General features: G+C 36.3%; 3 protein-coding genes across 3 annotated transcripts; all 3 read left to right on the plus strand.

Moving 5' to 3' along the window:
- The first annotated feature begins 366 nt into the window (after window positions 1–366).
- Window positions 367–1,146, plus strand: LOC132174455 (probable protein phosphatase 2C 55). Its single transcript, XM_059586109.1, has one exon. It carries the CDS (start codon window positions 367–369, stop codon window positions 1,144–1,146), a length of 780 nt encoding a protein of 259 aa, XP_059442092.1.
- A 2,034-nt stretch (window positions 1,147–3,180) lies between these two features.
- Window positions 3,181–4,507, plus strand: LOC132176505 (protein DOG1-like 4). The gene is made up of 2 exons (XM_059588736.1): window positions 3,181–3,910; window positions 4,043–4,507. The coding sequence occupies exons 1-2, from the start codon at window positions 3,500–3,502 to the stop codon at window positions 4,322–4,324; spliced, it is 693 nt and encodes a 230-aa protein (XP_059444719.1). The 5' UTR covers window positions 3,181–3,499; the 3' UTR covers window positions 4,325–4,507.
- An 8,953-nt stretch (window positions 4,508–13,460) lies between these two features.
- LOC132173859 (tubby-like F-box protein 7) lies at window positions 13,461–19,368 on the plus strand. Its single transcript, XM_059585506.1, has 4 exons — window positions 13,461–13,853; window positions 14,802–14,889; window positions 17,094–17,223; window positions 18,486–19,368. The coding sequence occupies exons 1-4, from the start codon at window positions 13,527–13,529 to the stop codon at window positions 19,060–19,062; spliced, it is 1,122 nt and encodes a 373-aa protein (XP_059441489.1). The 5' UTR covers window positions 13,461–13,526; the 3' UTR covers window positions 19,063–19,368.
- Window positions 19,369–19,400: the final 32 nt, after the last annotated feature.

The raw sequence follows: 19,400 nt of genomic DNA on the forward strand, positions 1-19,400 counted from the left end.
AAATATAAAAATTTAGAGATGGAAAACAGAAATAGCAACAATCGGAATCCAAACCAGTATTTATTTTTCTTATGATCTTTTTAAACGTGTCTTAAATAATAAAATTCAGAAGATGGTGTGATGAAAGCCCACGTGGCACTAACACTGGTGGACCGGGTTCTCCAACATACGTCCGAGTTCAAGACCGTTGAGTACAACCATGGCGGTGAAGAAATCCTTTTGCAATTAGGAAACACAAAGGCGGCCAGGAAATCCTTAAGCAATTAGGAAACGCCCAATCTTTGTATAAATCCTTGAGAAAGCATTCACTCCGCCTCAAACCCCCTCATATTCGTATAATCTTATTGTTGATTCCAATTACGTTCCATGGAAACTCAATCGCTGGATTCTCTCGAACCAAGTTTGAAGATGGTTTGCGGACACGACCCGCTCTGCCCTCTAGGCGAGGACGCTTACTTCGTTTTAGAGGAGAAGCAGGCCATTGGCGTGGCCAATGGTGTCGGCGGTTGGGCTGCGGATGGTGTGGATGCCGGTGAGTACGCGCGAGAACTCATGGTTAACGCTTCTATGGTGGTCCATCAGCAGCCCGATGGAGTTGCGGATCTGAAAATTGTTTTAAACGAAGCTTTCTTGAATACCAAGGCCAAAGGCTCATCCACAGCCTGCATTGTAATGCTCAGTAACGACAATATCTTGCATTCTATCAATGTGGGTGACAGTGGGTTTATGATTTTCAGGGCCAATAGGCTTGCGTATCAATCGCCCGTACAACAACATTACTTCAATTGTCCGTATCAGTTGGGAAACAGCAAGGGATATGATCGGCCACGTTCTGCTACAAAGAGAAGAGAACCGGTTTTCCCAGGAGACGTCATAGTTGTTGGCACCGATGGGCTTTTAGACAATGTGTTTCCGGCAGAGATCGAGGATGTTCTAAAGCGGGAAACTTTAGAAGGCGTGAACCCAATGGAGTTGGCTGTGATTATTACAAACTTGGCAAGGAATAACTCGCAAAAGCGTTTAGAGCTCAGTCGTCAGGGAATGGGTACTCGAACTACACGGGGAAAGCCAGATGACATTATGGTTGTCGTTGCGTACATTGTACGACAAAATAAAAATAGATTAAACTCAGAAGTTAAGGAATGAGGATGTCTTTTGCATTGTTTGTTTTTCTGCATAGGTTTTCTAGTGTACTAAATTTTGAAGATTGTTACATTCATGTGTTAACAGAGTTAGTGATCATTTTGTTTAGCAAATGCAATTTTCTCAGCAGGACAAATGAAATAACAAAATACAGCTTTCAATTCTATATATACAGATTTTCAACGTGCCCTCTTCTTTCAAACCATTCTGCAAATCAAAACAATAAAAAGATGAATATCACATGGCTAGACCCATCACAATTCTACAGATTCTTTATCAATTGCATCACCATTCACATAGACTACAGAAGCTGGATTTTCACTACCACCACTATTTATTCCATTGGACTGTCCTCTGAGGGTACAAAATGCTTTTGTACTATACTTTTGATGTGGTATTACCATGGCTATGTGGTTGGATTTTTTAGATTTCCTTGGAAGTATATCTTTATATTACAGTTTGTAAGCATGGATATATGTTACCACATAGATTGTATGGCACTTTCCTCTGTATATTAGACATCAATTCAAAGTGTAAAGAAAATATTCTTTGAACTCCTCTTCAATTGCGTATTGGGCTATTTATGAAAGATGAATTGTTCCGAAACTCGAGTATTAATACTCCTCTCCAATTGCGTATTGGGCTAATAGTTTTTGCTTTTTGGATCCGGCTTAGGTGCGGTAGTTAAAAAAACTACTGCACCATGCTGTTAAATCTCCCAACAGCTGGGATTAAACCAAACCAAAAAAAAAAAAAAAACAAAAACAAAAACAAAAAAAACAAAGGCTGCGATTTCACGGAACCCATTCCCTTTTCTCACGCTTCTTCTTCTCCTTCTTCTTCCTTTCTCTTCTTGTTTTTGTTTATTCTGAGAATTAATCAAGACAATTTCTTACCAAACTAAGTATTTTCACGGAATTTCTCTAACCTTCTTCTCCCTCTTCTCCTCAAAACCCATCTTTCTCTCTTAAACCTCTTCCTTTCTCTCTCGATCTCTACCCGCGTGGGTTGGTGTTCTTGCAATTCATGATGAAGAGCATGTTGAATGTGGAGAAGACTGGACCTCAATACTAGGTTCAATTTAAGAACAACACCAACCCTGGCGGTCAATAGAGAAAAAACCTTAGAAAATTCAAGCCACAACAAAAAAACATCAAGCCACAAACTTCTCAAGAAAAACAACACCTTCCTTCCTCCCAAACCAAAAGAAAAAAACCAATTAAACTCTCCTATTTATCGTCCTAGACATAAAAAATAACCAAATAAAAACAAGAAAGAGAAAGGAAGAAGAAGAAGAATGGGTTTAGAGAGAGAAAGGAAGAAGGAGAAGAACCGTGAGAGAAGGGAACGGTTTCGTGAAATCGCAGCTTTTGTTTTCTTTTTCTTTTTCTTTTTTTTTTTCTGTTTAATCTCAGCCGTTGAGAGATTTAACAGTGAAATCGCAGCCTTTGTTTTTTGTTTTTTGTTTAATCCCAGCAGTTGGGAGATTTAACAGCATGGTGTGGTAGATTTTAACTACCGCACCTAAGCCGGATCCCTGGTTTTTTAACCCAACCCGCGAATGACTAGTTAGCGTCGACGCAAAAGCCGACGCTAGTTTTTTTTTTTTTTTTTCTTTAGCGTCTAAGATTAACGGCGACTTTTGAAGTCGTCACCGCTGCTAATGAACCTATAAAGTCACCGCTAATAATTTGAGCGCTAATGAGCCAAATGCATGGATGTTGCCAAGAGCACGGTCGAGCTAAAACTAATTTTTAAAAAAATATCAAAGTTACTAGCCGATGAAGCATCAGCAACGACATAGAAGTCATCACTGATAACGACAAAATAATTACGATGACAAGTTATTGTTAAAAGTCATTAGCGACAATTTTTAATTTTTTTATTTTACATGTCCGCACAAGAGGGGGAGGAAAATTCGAACTAGTGACATCCGCTTTATTATGCGTGGTCCCAACCGATTGAGCTACTTCCTTAGGAGCTTTTTAAACTTTTAACAACGAGGCTAAAGACCAATTCTTGTAATGAACCCGAACAAACAACAAGAAGATAAAGAGTTAGATCACCTTAAATCATTGGTTCTACAAATAATCACATCATCAACCACATTCTAAGCCAAGAGAAATGAAAAAAAAGTTGTCAAGTACTTGCATTTTTGAAGAAGCAAACAATAAAAAACGTAAAATTGAGAAAGAAAATACGTTTTTATCGTTTCGATGTCAGAGTTGAGCAAAATTGACGGCTTTCTTGTCCTTCTTTGTGGCAGCCCCCCCACGCGCACACCAAACGGATCTGTAAAAGCAAACCCGACACACCTCCCCCAATCCTTTCACAATTCACACCCAACATCGATCGAATGAGCAGCTTCACTCACTTCTACGAAACCTGGTTAATCCACCTGCACCACCTGCTGAACCAGCTCCACTCATCTCCCCGACCCCCCTCCACCGCCGACCACCACCACCACCTCCTCCACCTCCTCCACAGGGTCATGTCCCACTACGCCGAGTACTACCGCGTCAAGTGCCTCGTCGCCGAGCGCGACGCCCTCTCCATCTTCGCCGCCCCCTGGGCCACCTCTCTCGAGCGCTCCCTCCACTGGGTTGCTGGGTGGCGCCCCACCACCGCCTTCCACCTCGTCTACACCGAGTCATCTATTCGCTTCGAGTCCCACATCGCCGAGATCCTCCGCGGCCTCAGCACCGGCGACCTCGGTGACCTCTCCCCCACTCAGTTCCGCCGAGTCAGCGAGTTACAGTGTGAAACAGTAATTTTTCTTTGGAAAAAGCAAATGTCATATGCATATACAAGAGATGATGCATGTTTTTATCTGTAATTAATTAATATATTTTATCTGTAATTTACTTCGACTGGTTATTTGTGGACCCCCCAATAATAGGTAAAGGAAGAGAATGCTATAACGGAGGGGCTATCAGAGTGGCAGAATGGTGCGAGTGAGCTCATTGGCGAGTGCGCTGACATCGAGGAGAAAATCGGACGGCTGGTAAGTGTTATAAAAAAGGCTGATGATCTACGGCTGAGAACGGTCCAGAGGGTGCTGGAGTTGCTGACCTCACATCAGGCTGTGGAGTTCTTGATTGCGGCCGCTGAGTTGCAGTTTGGAATCCGCTCGTGGGGGGAAAATCAGGACCGTCTGCGAGATCGATCGCACGGTTGTTAGTTTATGGTAGATGTTAATTTGAGTACGTTTGCTTTGCATTGTAGTAGCAAAAGAGCAACTTGGTTTTTTTTTTTTTTTTTTTTTTTCTTGTTTCTTTGGTGTCATTCTCCTACACATTTTTTTTTAGTGGGGTTTTGCAACCGACTTAACAAGGAGTATGGGTGGTAGTTTGTATTTGCTTGTCTATATTAACATATGTGCAGGGCATAGGACTATATAAATGAATTTAATTAATTTAATAAGTCAGACTTTTGAATGAAAAGCATTAGTTTTTCTACTCTTGGAATAATATTTTCACATATTTTAAATCTGAAAATCCTAAAATAAGATTTTCAAAACATAACCTGGGATTTTAATATCCGAAAATCCATATTGAATTTTGCTGTATATATAACAAAGTAAAACATACTACGCAAAAGGTTATTTCAATCATGGGGAATCGTTGGGGATGTTAAAGTACGTAGTTGCTCGCTTTGATCATGAGAGGAGACACGTGTGCTTGGTTTTAAGTGTTCACGTATGGAGTGATGCGGCTAGCATGCATGGCCACACGTGGGCTTTTCCCAAAGGGCACGTGTCGCGGTGAAGGCGGGCCAAGAGAGGTGACAAAAGCTTGCAGACAAAGTGGACCAATAGCCATATGGCGTGTCGTCGTAAAAGAGAGCCAAGAGGGTAGAGAGACTTTTGGCGGGGGGGAATGGGAGCCGATCGAGAGAGACGACAAAAAAGTTGCAGACAAAGTTGAGCAATGGCATTCGTATATGACCAGTAAATTATTCTTTTGTTGAGAGAACCAGATATCCATTGTTGCCAACTGTTTTTGCCTTTCAAGCTAAGTTCAGGACGATGGCTCCGGGGTGGATAATATGATATAAATCATTAAATCAAATCTTGAGGTTAATTTATCTTTTGAAAACCGACTTACATGGGAAGGGTGTCAAAGAATTTATATACACATGATTAAGATTAGACTTAATCCATGTGGAACACTAGAATCGTAACATACCACCACGCTTCCGTAATCGACGTTCACGGCGGCCTACTCTATTGACACTGACCAGATAGTAAGCCCTTTTTCTTTTGGCGGTTCCACTTACCTATCAATATTTTAATCTAGCCCATAGGTCACCCCCTTCGTGGCCCGAACCCCTCGAAATAGTGGCTAGCTCTGATACTAAATGATACAAACTTTGGGTATAACTCACTCTTGAAAACCGACTTACAAAGAGAGGGTGTCCAAGAACTTATATACATATGGTCAAGATTAAACTTGATCTATGTGGGAGACTAGGATCGTAACATAATCTTAGTGAGAAATTGTCAGATTTTTTCTGAATTTTCTTAGTAGTACTCCCATTGATAAGGACCTCCTTTATTCTCGACAGTTGATAGGGTCATGAATCATGACCAGGAAAGTTTCCAAGCGTGCCTTGTTTGGCAAAGTATTTTTGCTTTTGTTATTGTAGTTGAAAATGATTGATATAGTATAAATTTAAGTTTTAAATTTGTGTATAAAAAAGTGAAAAAAGTTTTGTTTTGTAGTAATTTTTTATTTGAATAATAATAGAAAGTGAAGAAAGAAAAATCATAATATTTTTATATTGACGTTTTTAGGAAAAAGTAGTGTGAACAATAAAAATTGTGTAAAGGCTTTGCCAAACGGGTTCAATTTCATTTCAAGTTTAGATCGAGCAAGTTTCAACATCTTTGCTTAGATTATTCCAATTACCCTAAACACTAAAATCCCGTCTTCAAATACAACTAGGGGTGTAAATTTGGCCGATTAATTATAATAGGCCACCAACTGGTAACTGGTTAATTGGCCAACCGTTTTTAAAAGCGATTGGAAATAATGGGTAGCCGGCCCTACTGGTCTGGTTAACGATTTTTGCATTTATATACACCATGTTATAACCGGGTATGTGTATATATATATACAACTTAAATGTAAAACGACGTCGTTTACTTAAATTTTTTGTTTTTTTTAATAACCACAACAAAGCCTAACTTATTAGGCCAAAAAAATTTTAATTATTTTTTAAAAAGGGCTAAACTAAGCCAAAAAAAAAAGAAAAAAAGAAAAAAAAAAAGGTCCAATACCCAAAATAGGTTCAAAATACCAAATTTTTTAAAGCCCCGGTTACCGATCCAGATAACTGGCTACCAACCGGTAACCGGTGGTTATTACATAACCGGTTAACCGGTAGCCTGTTACTGATTCTGGTTTTTAAAATTAACCAACCAGTTAGCCCGATTCCAATTAGCGGTTTTAGCTAATAACCACAAATTGGAATCGGGTTTAGACCCCTAAATACAACCTACCAACTTTTTTTTTTTTTTTAACAGTACAACCTACCAACTTAATTGTACATATATGTATCAAATCTTGTTAGATTATCACTTATTTTAAAAGTTTAAGTTAATAAAAAAAATATAAATATAAATTATTTAATTTATATTCTAACATTGTCCCTCACATGTGAGCTCAAACTTTCTTCTAATAAGTAAAACTCAATACGTGAAATATTTAATTAAAATGATAGTAAATTAATGAAAACAAAATGAACTCAAAACAAAAAATTTAACCTAATAGAAAATAATAAATTTAATCATTTAATTAATAATCAAAAGTTTATCATTTCTTACCTTAAACTGACCCCTTTTAGATTCTTTTAGTCATTAAATGCAGAACTATGGCATCCTGCTCTGCATCATAATCAGAAATTTAGTCCAAATTCTCTCCTTTTTCATGACCCTACTTCCAATCCCACCAATACATGGACTATAACATCCTATTGCCATGCCTATTTGACAAAGGACACTCTTTGATTTTCCTTGAACCCATTAAAGACAACTTACAGAGCCAATCATTTCTTCTATAGTGCTAAGTCCAAATATATTTTTCCTTATACACCTCCTTCCTACCATATTATATGTTTGCTGAGTGAATAACCGTAAGGAGCTCTTAATTATTCGACCACCGGTCGAATTGAGTGTCCGTCGATCAATCGACTCTATAAGGGGTTGTCCGTTAATTAGAGTTCTAATATTCGGCGATTCACCCAAGGAGTCTCGTGCTCACGGGAAAGGGATCCTCTCCATTTCATTTGAAATAGAGAATATTATTTTTCGTGCTCACAGGCATCTTTGTTCGTTCTAAGGGTTGATGAGACCTCTATGGGCTTGACTACTTGAGAGCTAGTGGGCCTTAGTGTACTTAACTGGCCCCTAATGGACTCGTAGTATTTTATATCACTATTAATTAACGAGCACTGATTGGGAGCACGCGTCGTGCGTGGCACGCCCACGCACGACAGTGCAAAAATTCTTTTTTTTAAAAAAAAAAAAAAAAATTTGCACGCGGCGTGCCTGTTTATCTTTACCCTTAATTAACCATGCCAAATTAAGGAACTTCTTACGCGATGAATCCCACCAAAAAAAAAATCATTTCATCCACTGATAGCAATAGATGCTCACAAGTTAGAAATGAAAAATGAAGCACATTGGCAGTGGGTCCAAGGAAGAGCACAATGGGTAAAAACAGCCAAATGGAGTATTAGAAGGCAAAAATCCTGTTTGTTGTTGTTGTCTCAATGAATGTGTCCAGAATATATAAGGAGGTTCCAACAAGTTATGGAGGTGTGAGAGTAACTTACAGAATCAACTATGCAACAAAGAAAAAAAAATCATTTTAAAAGTTTTAGTGTTCATTGGTTGAGGGAAATTTTAATATCCTCCCAGACTATCAAAAATTATCAATGTCTCCCCAATTACGAAAGTACCCTTAATAAAATGGAAATTAAAAAAATAAAAACTAAAAATTAAAAAGGGAGTGGAAATAAAAAAATAAAAAATAAATAAATATTTAAGGGATTTTTTTTTTCAAAATTATAAGGGTATTTTTATCTTTTTGCTAGTCTTGGGAGACATTAGCAATGTTTTAGTAGTTTGGAGAGACATTGTCTTAATTGAAAATTTGAAAAAACATTATCAATTGAGTGGTAGTTTGAAAGGGGTACGTGGACTTTTCATATATATATATATATATATATAAAAGATCTTAATTTTGAATGTCAACTCTTTATCAATTTGAGACCTCCGTTCAATTTCGACTCCTTTGAATTTAGATTTTTGAACAAAGTATGAAAATCAAAAAAAATTCGTACATGGACTCCCCTCAATGTTAGACTCTAGTCTGTTACAAATTCTCCCGTTTGACCCGCGTGTTGAATGCATATACTTTTTTATTTTATTTTTAATTGAAAAAGATTACATGGAGTAAAGTAGAAGAAAGTGAAAATAATTTTAAATGTTTTGTAATTATTTTATATATTTATCTTTTTTACCTAAAAAGAAAAAAAGAGATTATAAAATGAATACGTTATTATTGGGGATGTCCATTGTGTGAAGGGAGGTGGGTCTCACGTGCGACCTACCTACTTCTTTTTTTTAATATTTTCACAGGTTACGTATAACTACGACTACACAATTCTTCTCTATTCATTGCCTTTGACTACGGCCTGTGGATCTTTATTTTGCTGACTTGGTTTGTTGACCAGGAGGAGATTAGACTCAATACTAAGACTTTTCTCTCTCTTCAATTCCTATTTCGTTTCTCCTTTTCACATTGGTCTCCAACGCGTTTTCAGCTTTTAATTCTATAAATTATTTTCTTTTAAGGAGTTTTTTTACTTTTTGAGGGGCAAAAATATCATTTCACTATAACTAATTGATATTATCTTGTTTATTGAAAATTGAGAAGATTTTAATTCAATTATTATTGGATTAAGATTTAATAGTGATTTATTGCAAACTCAATGATAATTTTAAAAGTTACATCACTTTTGAAATGACAATATAAAAATAAAATTTTTGAGTTTAACTTATATTTGGATGATGCATAAAACATGGTTTTACAGCCTCCAATAATATGGTGACACCTCAAATAAAGCATATAAATTGCACAAAAATACAAAGAAGAGAGATAAAGAGAAAGGTGAGAGATTGGCCAAACTCACGACTGGGTCACAGCCAGATCCATCCATGGGTTTGACGTGACTCATAGCCAAACCCAGCTGTGGGTTTGGCATGACCCACGACTGGGTCTAGTCATGACCTAGCCGTGGGTCACCCTCTCCGGCTTTGTGAGTCACCCCCTTCGACCTTTAGCGTGATAGAATCTTTAAAATGTTAACTTTTCACTTCTAGGTTTTAGTTTAGAATAAAAAAACGAGTTTTGAAGCATCCAAAAAGGGGTCACGGCCGAGCAGACGCCAAACCCAGCCAGTGGAGGGTTTTTTGGGTTTTCGGTGGTGGCTTGCAACTGGTGTGTGTTTTCTGTTGGGTGGGCTTTCTCTTTTCTGTTTGGAATGGGGGTGGTGGCCGGTTGGGTGATGGGTTTTCCAATAGGGTTTGGCCGGCGATGAAAAAGAAAGGGGGCTACAAAATAATCCTTTGTTTTCAATCATGAGTTTAACTGAGTTTAGCTTAGGTGTCAAAAATGTATTGGGAGCTGCGAAATAGGTCTTTTACTCCAAGACCGGATAGTAGGACTCTCAAAAGTTTTACTTTTATTATTAAAGTTGATGTGACACTTTTAAGTAACTCTTAGATTAAACCCTTGTTAAGGAAAAAAATATATAATAATTGGTTTAAAATGCGAGTAGAATAATAAATATGGTATTAACATTACTTAGTAAGATTTGATGACTATGTCAAATCACATTGTCGGAGGAAATCAAAGAAGTAGTATTTTGGGGAAATCGCAAAAGAATGAAAAAATTTTAGACTTAGGTTTCCTAATATTTTATTATTATTTTTTCTATTCAAAACAAAAATATTAATAAACAATCTAAACATAAAAATAATTTCATCTGTAAGTTGCTTCAGAACACATTTTCAATTAAAATATTTTACGTGTTGTATGGTCTCTTTCGTGAGGGGAACTAGAGTTTGCAATCTTAAGGGAGAATGTTAAGCAAAGTGTAGATAGATACAGTGAACACAAACTAGGAAACCTCGTAAATGTTACCAACCCATGACTCAAATTCACAAGAAAATTGCACCAATGGTCATAATGAGAAAGAATTGCCACCACCTACAAATTTGTAGAATTAAAGGAGTTGTCACCGATTTTCATGTACAAATACTCCCTTGTAGATGCAACATGTATGTACAAAAAAAATGAAAACAATATCTTATTCATTTTATTTCTTGTTTCATTGCTCTCTCAAACGCTAGTTATACTTGATTTTCATCATGGAATCAAAGCAGGGGTTTTGAATTCGAACTTTGTCATTGTCATTTACCTTCATTTTCAATTAATTATTTCATATATTAGGCCTTTATTATTAAGGAATGAATTTGAGCTCAAATGTGAGAAGAATGTTATAATATTAATTAAATAATTAAATCAACTATTTCTTATCATTTTAAACTTTTATGATAAGCGATGATTTAACATTATGAGCTTAACTTTCTTTTTCTTTTTCTTTTTTGTTTTTGTTTTTTACAAATTTCAGTAATAAAAATGGTGTAAGATTTTGAACCCTAACCAATATGATTCCAAGCCATAGTGCTGGGTCAGGGCTGGCAAAACGTGTTGGTATGTCGGGTTCGTGTTAACCCATTTATGACACGAACCCGTTTATACCAAACCCGAATACAACACGTTTTCTTAACGGGTAACACGACACGACACGTATAACCCGTTTAGATAAACGTGTTATGTTGGGTTGACACGACATGACCCATGAACACATTTAATTTAGATGTTAATAGGTTCCAACCCGACTTGACTCGTGAACATGTTTAAAGTCATTTTAATTTTTAATTTTAATAAATAAAAATATATACGTGTCAATCCGCGAGTTGACACGACCCAACACGTGTCATAAATGGGTGACTCGTTTACGATTCGAACCCGTTTAACCTAAACCCTAACCTTAAAATTAGGAGTCGAATTCATATATTGCAGGTTAAATTACCAGCCCTAGTGCTGGCCCAGGTCATTTGTTTGCTCACCCTCTAATGGTACTCCAAAAGTGCTCCATCAAAAATGTGTTATGGTTTTTCTTGTAAGAGTCAAATTAGAAAGGAACCCTCAATCCCTCAGCTAAATAGAATGGAACTATCAATTAACAATGCCTCCCCCCTCCTTCCTCCAAGTTTCTTTCTTTCCTTTTTTAAAGAGACCTCTGACCATTAATAGCCATTCGGAACCTTATTAAAATTACACCTTTCGCTCTTTTGGATGCGACTACTTTTCTGTGGGACTCTCTTTCGATCTGCCTCCAACAACAAGAAAACAGCTAAAATATCAAGCAATTCCCACCAATTTTGATCGTTAATTTCTTTCATGATCAAATAAAATAAAAATAAAAAAACAGAAAATTTAAATACTTTTTATTTTTTATAACTTCACTTAGGACACCTGAACACGCGTTTTTAGAAGACCCCATAAATTTTAAAAACTCTAGATTTCATTCTATAAACTTTCAATTTAATGCAATTGACCCAATTTCATCAATTTTTGCCGTTAAACCCTAACGGAAACCACTAAAAAGATCAAACTACCTTTCAATTTTTGTTTTTATTTTATTTTTTAAAATTCAATTTGAAATTAAGAGTAAATTTGAAATTTTATAAAATTTATAGGTGTATAAAATGTCATTTCATCACTTTTAAGGTCTAAAAAACTGATGGAGGGGTAGATTGCATTAAATTGAAAGTTCGGAGGATGAAATTGAGAGGTTTTAAAATTTAGAATTTTTTTTTTTTTTCAAATTGCATGGTAGTTCATGAATTTTTATGAATTTTTTTTTTCTTTTTTTTTTTCCTATTAAGAATCAACGTTTACAAAGCTCAGTATAAATTGATAATGACAAATTAGGACAGCGTTTTAGTAAAGAGAAACGACAACAGATAGAATTTGAGATAAGATAAGTTGTTCTTAATTTAAGTATTTTATAAACCTTAACTTATTCCAAACAGAATTAGATTGTAAGAATCTTATCTCAATCTCGTGAATTTTTTTTTTTTTTTTTTTGTCGTTTATTTTATTGTGCTTAATTAGGTAAATTCAATATAATTTTACTTAGTGTCTATTTAATCGAATATATATATATATATATATATATATATGCGCAAACCTTTATTGAACATATAATGCGTGCCAAAGACCGTAAAGACCTTTGCTTAATCCAAAATTAACATCCAACTAATTCTATTTCACATGGAATTTTGTAATACAGAATGGGATTTTTTTTTTTTTTTTTCCATTCCATTAGAAATTGTTTAATAATTTATATTTTAATTTATAAATATAGTAATGATATACATGATATTACATTATTTTAATGGGTAACTTCACTAAAGACCCCCTGAATTTCTATCCGATTTGATAAACCTCTCAAACTTTAAAATTTTTCAATTTTGTCTCATAAACTTTCAATTGCTTTCAATGTGGACCACTCCGTCTGATTTTAAATGTTACATATAGTTTATACCTCTGAATTTTGTATAAAATTTCAACTTTATCCTTAATTCCAAAACTTTTTTTATTAAAAAAAAACAAAAATCATGGATATTTTAGTCTTTTTAAGTATTTTTAACGGCTAAAATTGACAAAGGGGTCTAAATTGATTGCAATTAAAAGTTCAGGAGACCAAATTTAGAAATTTTGAACTTTAAGACGTTTGTCAAATCAGATAAAAATTCAAGAATCTTCAATTAAGTTGTCTCTTATTTTAAATAAAAACAATAATATATAAATCATATAACAACATATATTAGTATATTTATAAAATAAAATATAAAATAATTCCTCTCAATTTCACGTCAAATCAAGAAAAATTATATTCCTATGTGGGGCCGAGGGCAAACACGTAACCATCTGAGCATCTTTAACGAGTACTCTGCGTCCAAACTCAAAGGGGAATTTTTACGAGTAATTATTATTTAAAAAAAAATAAAATTAATTATTAATTAAATAGTAAAACATTTATCTCGGTATTTAATAATTACTGAAGGGATAAAGACTGGCTAAAAATCGTTCTTTCACTCGTCCGTCACGTTCCACCTCTAACAGGCTCGTACTTATATCATCGCCATTATCAATTTCTTACGATTCAATCCGCAGCCTCACAGCACAAAACTCTCTCTCTCTCTCTCTCTCTCTGGGCTGTGAGGACGCGGAATAGCGATGTCTCTGAGAAGGAGCTTTTTCTCTCGGAAATTCTCCAAGTCATTCAGGGAACTGAGCGTAGAGAGGAGCGGGCGGGTCCGCGACGCCGAGGACGGGGCGGTGGGGTCAGGGGCGGCGCAGCCCGAGGGGTCATGGGCGGGCATGCTGCCGGAGCTCCTGGCGGAGATCATACGGCGCGTGGAGTCGAGCGACGGCGAATGGCCGCTCCGCCAGAACGTCGTTGCCTGCGCCTGTGTCTGTAAGCGCTGGAGACAGATCACGAAGGAGATCGTTAGACCACCTTCCCTCAGTGGCATTATCACTTTCCCTTCTTGTCTCAAACAGGTTTTCCTTGGAACTATGAGATACTATTCCTATCTTCTGTTTAGAACATGGGAATTCTGATTGGCAGAAATTGGATCTTTTTGGTGATGCATTGTGCTTGTTTAGCGGATCTTATATTGTTAGGGGTTTGATTTTGATATATATTTTTTTTTCGTATTTGGATCTGAGAATTGAATCCCCTTTTCGTTTAATTTTGAAACTTTTTTTTGTTTCGATTGGGTGTTTCAAACATTGAAACGATTTGCATTTCTTTAATGTTTCGGAATTTGATTTTTCCAAAAGAGTTAAAATTTCGAATCTTGAAGCTGGGGCTGACTTGTTGGTAATTGTTATGTAGACATAAACAATATTTCGAAAGATTATGACTCCGTTTGTTAAAATTCTTTTTTTCTTTGTTTTGTTTTGTTTTCTAAAAACAAAAACATTGACAGACAACTCAAACACAGAACACACCTAAAACACAAAAATGGTTCACGTTAGAATACTTTTTCAAACTAAAAATAAAAAATTAAAACACTCCAAGATATTTGTTTTAATTTTTTTGTGCATATGTTTCAAAAACACGCTTTTGTTCGAGAACTATGTCCGAGTTTTGTTCCCTGGTAATAATTTTTGGTAGATGGAAACGCCGTATTTGATTCCCCTGTAAATCAGTCGCACTCACCATCATATTCAGTAAGAACGAACTTGTTTATGCTGTAAGTAGCAGAAACAGGATTTTCTGGCTTGGGAATTTTTTTTTTCAATGTGAAATAAGGAAGAAGGGGAGCTTTTGTGCCTTGGTACACATTTGATGCTGTGTTTTGGTCATCATTTTGATGGGAGATGGTTTTTCTGATCAATCTGCTCTTGGTTTGTTTATTTAGCATCCTGATCAATATTGGGTCTCATGACATTTATCAGTAAATGAAGGGATTGGGGGTCTTATTGTTTTTCTATTAATTGCAGCCAGGCCCACGCGAATTCCCACATCAATGTCTTATAAAAAGGAACAAGAAGACGTCAACGTTTTACCTTTATCTCGCCCTTTCTCCCTGTAAGTATATATTGGTGTGATCACCATTGCCTTCTATGCTTTCTCTGGTGCTACATTGACTGGAGAAAATCTTGACGTGTATGTCACTAAACCAAAATCAGAGGACTATATCTGATTGTCTTGTGATTTTTTTTTTTGGCAAGATGTCAAACCTGTAATTTGACTTTCATCTCGGTAGGGATAAATGTGGGCACATTTGTATTATTCACAACTCCTTACATGAGTTGACTTGACTCATTCTGAGTCTGACCATTCCAGATTGTCTATAAAGTTGCTTTCTTCCATTTATTAGTCTTAGACTTCTTTTCATTTCAAAGAAATCATGAAATGGGATATTTGCTTGTCAAAACTGAAATTGATCGCCAACTTCTTTTTTATTTATTTATCTTAAATTTTGTTACATCTGGGAAAAAAATATTAGATGGTTATGATACATGCCGTTACATGAATAGAAGCACAAGGTCTTCTGGTATGGAGTGTGTTACTTCGAGGTGATCTCAAGGAAATTTGCATGTTGGTTGGCTATATGAATTAAGCTTCATGCTTGGATGTACTTGTAGCAATAAATAGTTAACAGGTTTTTATTGTAGCTTTTTTAAAGGGAGTGGTTTTTTTAAGTCGATGAGCTCTGCCTCAATGGAACTGCCTCTCCCAGAAGAGTGTGTTGGAGGGTGAGGTTCTCAGTTCAAGAGCCGCTGGGTATGTGTTGAAGAAAAAGGGAGTGGCACTAAAAAATACGTCTTAACAGATGAGTACTATCACCTGCCACTTAGGCATCATCACGTTACATTGTTCTTGGGGATCAAACTCGTACCTGAATGCTTTTTTTTTTAGGGTAATTAAAAAGAGAAGCATCCAGCAAGGAATGGTTGGATGAAGAGAAAATGTGGGTTGTGTTGGTGGGTGGGGGGGGTGGGTGAGTCCAGTGTCTTTTACCATGATTGGAACCTCTGTTTGAGTTAATGGTGCTGCAAAAATGCCAGGACTTTTATGTTGCATGTCCTTCATTCTGTAATTTTGCAATGCTCTTGAAAGACAGTGGGGTAATGCTTGGTGGCTATTGGTGGAACCGAAAGTAACTTCGATAATCACTGCTGCTCTTAGTGCAAATATACAGTTTGGATTATTTCGATAGTGATGTCAGTCCCTCTGGTCTGCATCATTTTCTTTTTGGCTCTTACAAGTTTTCAACTTTTGTTATTTTCAAGCAACCTTGAGAACAAGCAGTTAATTTCACCTTCTCTCTAAGCTTCTTTCACATTACTGGGTTGATACATATGGAAATATTGTAGAGTTAAGTTGTTATGAGATTTCACTATACATTTTTTCCTGAAGGCTTTTTGATAGGTGGAAAGTGGAATATTTACAAAGGCTGCGGCATGATCTGTTGTTATGGGAAACTTATGTTGTGTACAATGTCAGAGTGTGAAGAATTTGGGGAGTTTTGCCTTTGGCTTTTGATTGCAGTTTGATCTTTTCTTAATGGCCCTTTGAATGATGAGAAAGTGAAGTCATACAACATGGTCATCAAGTTTGGAGAAGATTTCACAGTTTCTTGTAAAAAGCATGTAATGCTGCATTGGTCAATCATAATTGTTGATGTAGAAGCCAAGTCTTTTGAGCATTGAGCTCTTAAAAGCAAATGGACGATACAGAGTTCTTAGAAGGAAACTAAGAAGGTTGCATCTAGTTGCTCTAAATTGGACCAATTTGGAATTCTGGTCCATTGAACATCAAAATTTTGTGTTTACAAAGGGAATTGTTTGTGGATGTTGGGGCTTTTGAATGCGGTTGAACTCCAAAGCTTTTGATATAAGCATCTATTCTGAATTGGGAATTGTAGCCTTCTATTTACTTCTAATGATTCTAATGGTATTCAGGAGATTATGTGTGTCTGAAAAGAGGCAATGTCAAAGTGCCTTCAGTTCATGCTGAAGGTAAACGATTCAAACAAGTTATCGGAATGTAAAATTATGAATATACAAGCAACAAATTCTCAGATTTTTTATTTTGAAAATTACAAATTTAGACCACTTATTACCTGATTGTGATTTTAGGTTGCTAAAGCTTTCGGTCAGATATAAACTGTTGTACCTTAATTCTTTTACTTTATATTGCTTCATTTATGGTCGGTTCTTCAGAATTACACAATGCAAATAGTTGATGTTGTCGCTCATTTGAGTTTCTCTTTTCCTTCTTCCCAGCATTCACAGATAAGGGAAAGTTTCTCTTGGCAGCACGAAGGCATAGGAACGGTGCACATACTGAGTATATTATATCACTTGATGCTGATGACCTATCTCAAGGAAGTAATGCTTATGTTGGAAAGTTAAGGTAAGACGTTGTTTAAAGAAGATGAGGTGTTTACTAATTTGGTGTGTGTTTGCTGGATTACAGCTATTGTTATCTGCAGGCTAAGTTTGAAAGTAAATTTTTTTAGTGCAAGTTTCGTAGAGTGTATCTTAAGTCAGTGGATAAATACTGGGCTCTTAAAAGTATTTTACTACAGTTGTGCATCTTTTGGTTGAACTTACTCTGCACTAGAGGCCATTTGGGATTTTTGCTATCGTTTAAAGCAAAAACAACTACTTTTTGTTAATGTCATATACTTTGCTTCTGATCTTTCAGAGGTTGAGCTGCTATACATCTTAATATTAGTTTAGCAAGCAACTGTGGAAATCAAATCAGTCACTTTTAATATATGCTGTGTCTGCCTTGGAAATTTCTGCTCAGTGGATCTTTGAAGTGGTAATTTGATGTGTAATTTGTATGGTGGGTGCAATGACTGAACATGGTGCTACTTTTCTTGTACTTTGTTATATATTTCCTTTTTCTTCCTTATAACTATTATGTATATAGACTCCTCTTTCCCCTACAACAGAAACAGTGAGGGAAATGGTGAGTGTAATTTTCGATAAGCAGGAGGTAGTTGATCTCAACTTTGTGATGTGTTAGAATGTTGATTTATTTTAATTTAACATGTTGGAGATCCCACGTATGACTGTCATAAGGGTGAGTGAAGCTCAAGAGGATGAGCAAGCACGTAGATATGTAAGATTTTGTCCAATGTATTTGTGTCAATGGTATTGGCTAGCAATTAAAGTTTGGCCCCCCTTGAAGGGGTTGTGCTTCACTTGATTTTAGTATGTACATAAGCTATCGCTTTTATATATAAGTTGGCTAATTTAATATTGGAATAAGTGTACATGACACTTTACATAGCAAAAGCACGAGGAAACAGCCTCCTTTTTGTTAATGAATTAAGATAGATGGTGAATATATTGAATTGATATTTGTGCCTGTGGTGGGTCCAAACACAGTAGATAGGAAAGTACACTTGACAATATCCAGTACACATGCAAAAGGTTATTACATTATCACTTCTCTCTCTATCGCTTTTTCTTTTGTTTGGTGAAGAGTTGTGATGTCTAGTATCCATTCAGCATTCTTGTTTTTTCCTCTCTTTGGTGAAAATTTTTGATGTCTGGTAATCGATTCAGCATTCTTGATTGATGGATCTGTCAAAAAGAAAACAGGTTTTGCTGCACCAAAACATGTTCTGTTTGCATTCTCATTTGACTGGAAATGTGTTGCAGCTCGGACTTCCTTGGCACAAATTTTACAATCTATGACAGCCAGCCACCACACAATGGTGCAAAACCCTCAAGTAGTAGAGGCAGCCGCCGTTTTGCAAGCAAGCAAATTTGCCCCCAAGTTCCGGCTGGCAACTTTGAGATTGGGCAGGTCTCTTATAAGTTCAACCTTTTGAAATCTAGAGGTCCAAGGAGGATGGTTTGTTCAATGAAGTTCCCATCGCAAGGAGAAACTGCCAATGCCAGGTCTCCTGACAATTCAACGGTGAAGAAACCTGAGTCATCTACTTCTGGATATACAGTTTTAAGGAACAAAGCTCCAAGGTGGCATGAGCATTTGCAGTGCTGGTGTCTGAATTTCCATGGTCGTGTGACAGTAGCATCAGTGAAGAATTTTCAACTGGTTGCAATAGCTGATCAAAGTCAGCCAGGAGGAAAAGGAGATGAGGAAACAGTTCTGCTTCAGTTTGGGAAGGTGGGAGAAGATATCTTCACCATGGATTATAGGCAGCCCTTGTCAGCTTTCCAAGCATTTGCAATTTGCATGACCAGCTTTGGTACAAAATTGGCGTGTGAGTAAGATATCCTGGTGTTATTATTATGTTTATTATCCCTAAAGTGGTGCCCGTGGATGTTTTGAATTTAACTTATCTGCTTTACATCACTATCTATAGCTTTTGAGTGGCTGGTGAAGGGGGGGATTATGATGTACATGTTGCTATTGTATGCTTATGACAATGACTTTTGCTGAAATTATTGGGTAGCAAACAAATATTAGAACCAGCGAGCATGTTGGTTTTTCTAATCTACATTATTTTGCACATTTGCAAATTTGTGTAAATTGTAAAATAATTATTAAAATGTGGATTTAAAGGTTGTACCCTTATCTTTGCAAGTAAGATGTGCGCTTATATGTAT

Source organism: Corylus avellana, chromosome ca3 (assembly GCF_901000735.1).
Source record: "Corylus avellana chromosome ca3, CavTom2PMs-1.0".
NCBI lineage: Eukaryota > Viridiplantae > Streptophyta > Magnoliopsida > Fagales > Betulaceae > Corylus > Corylus avellana.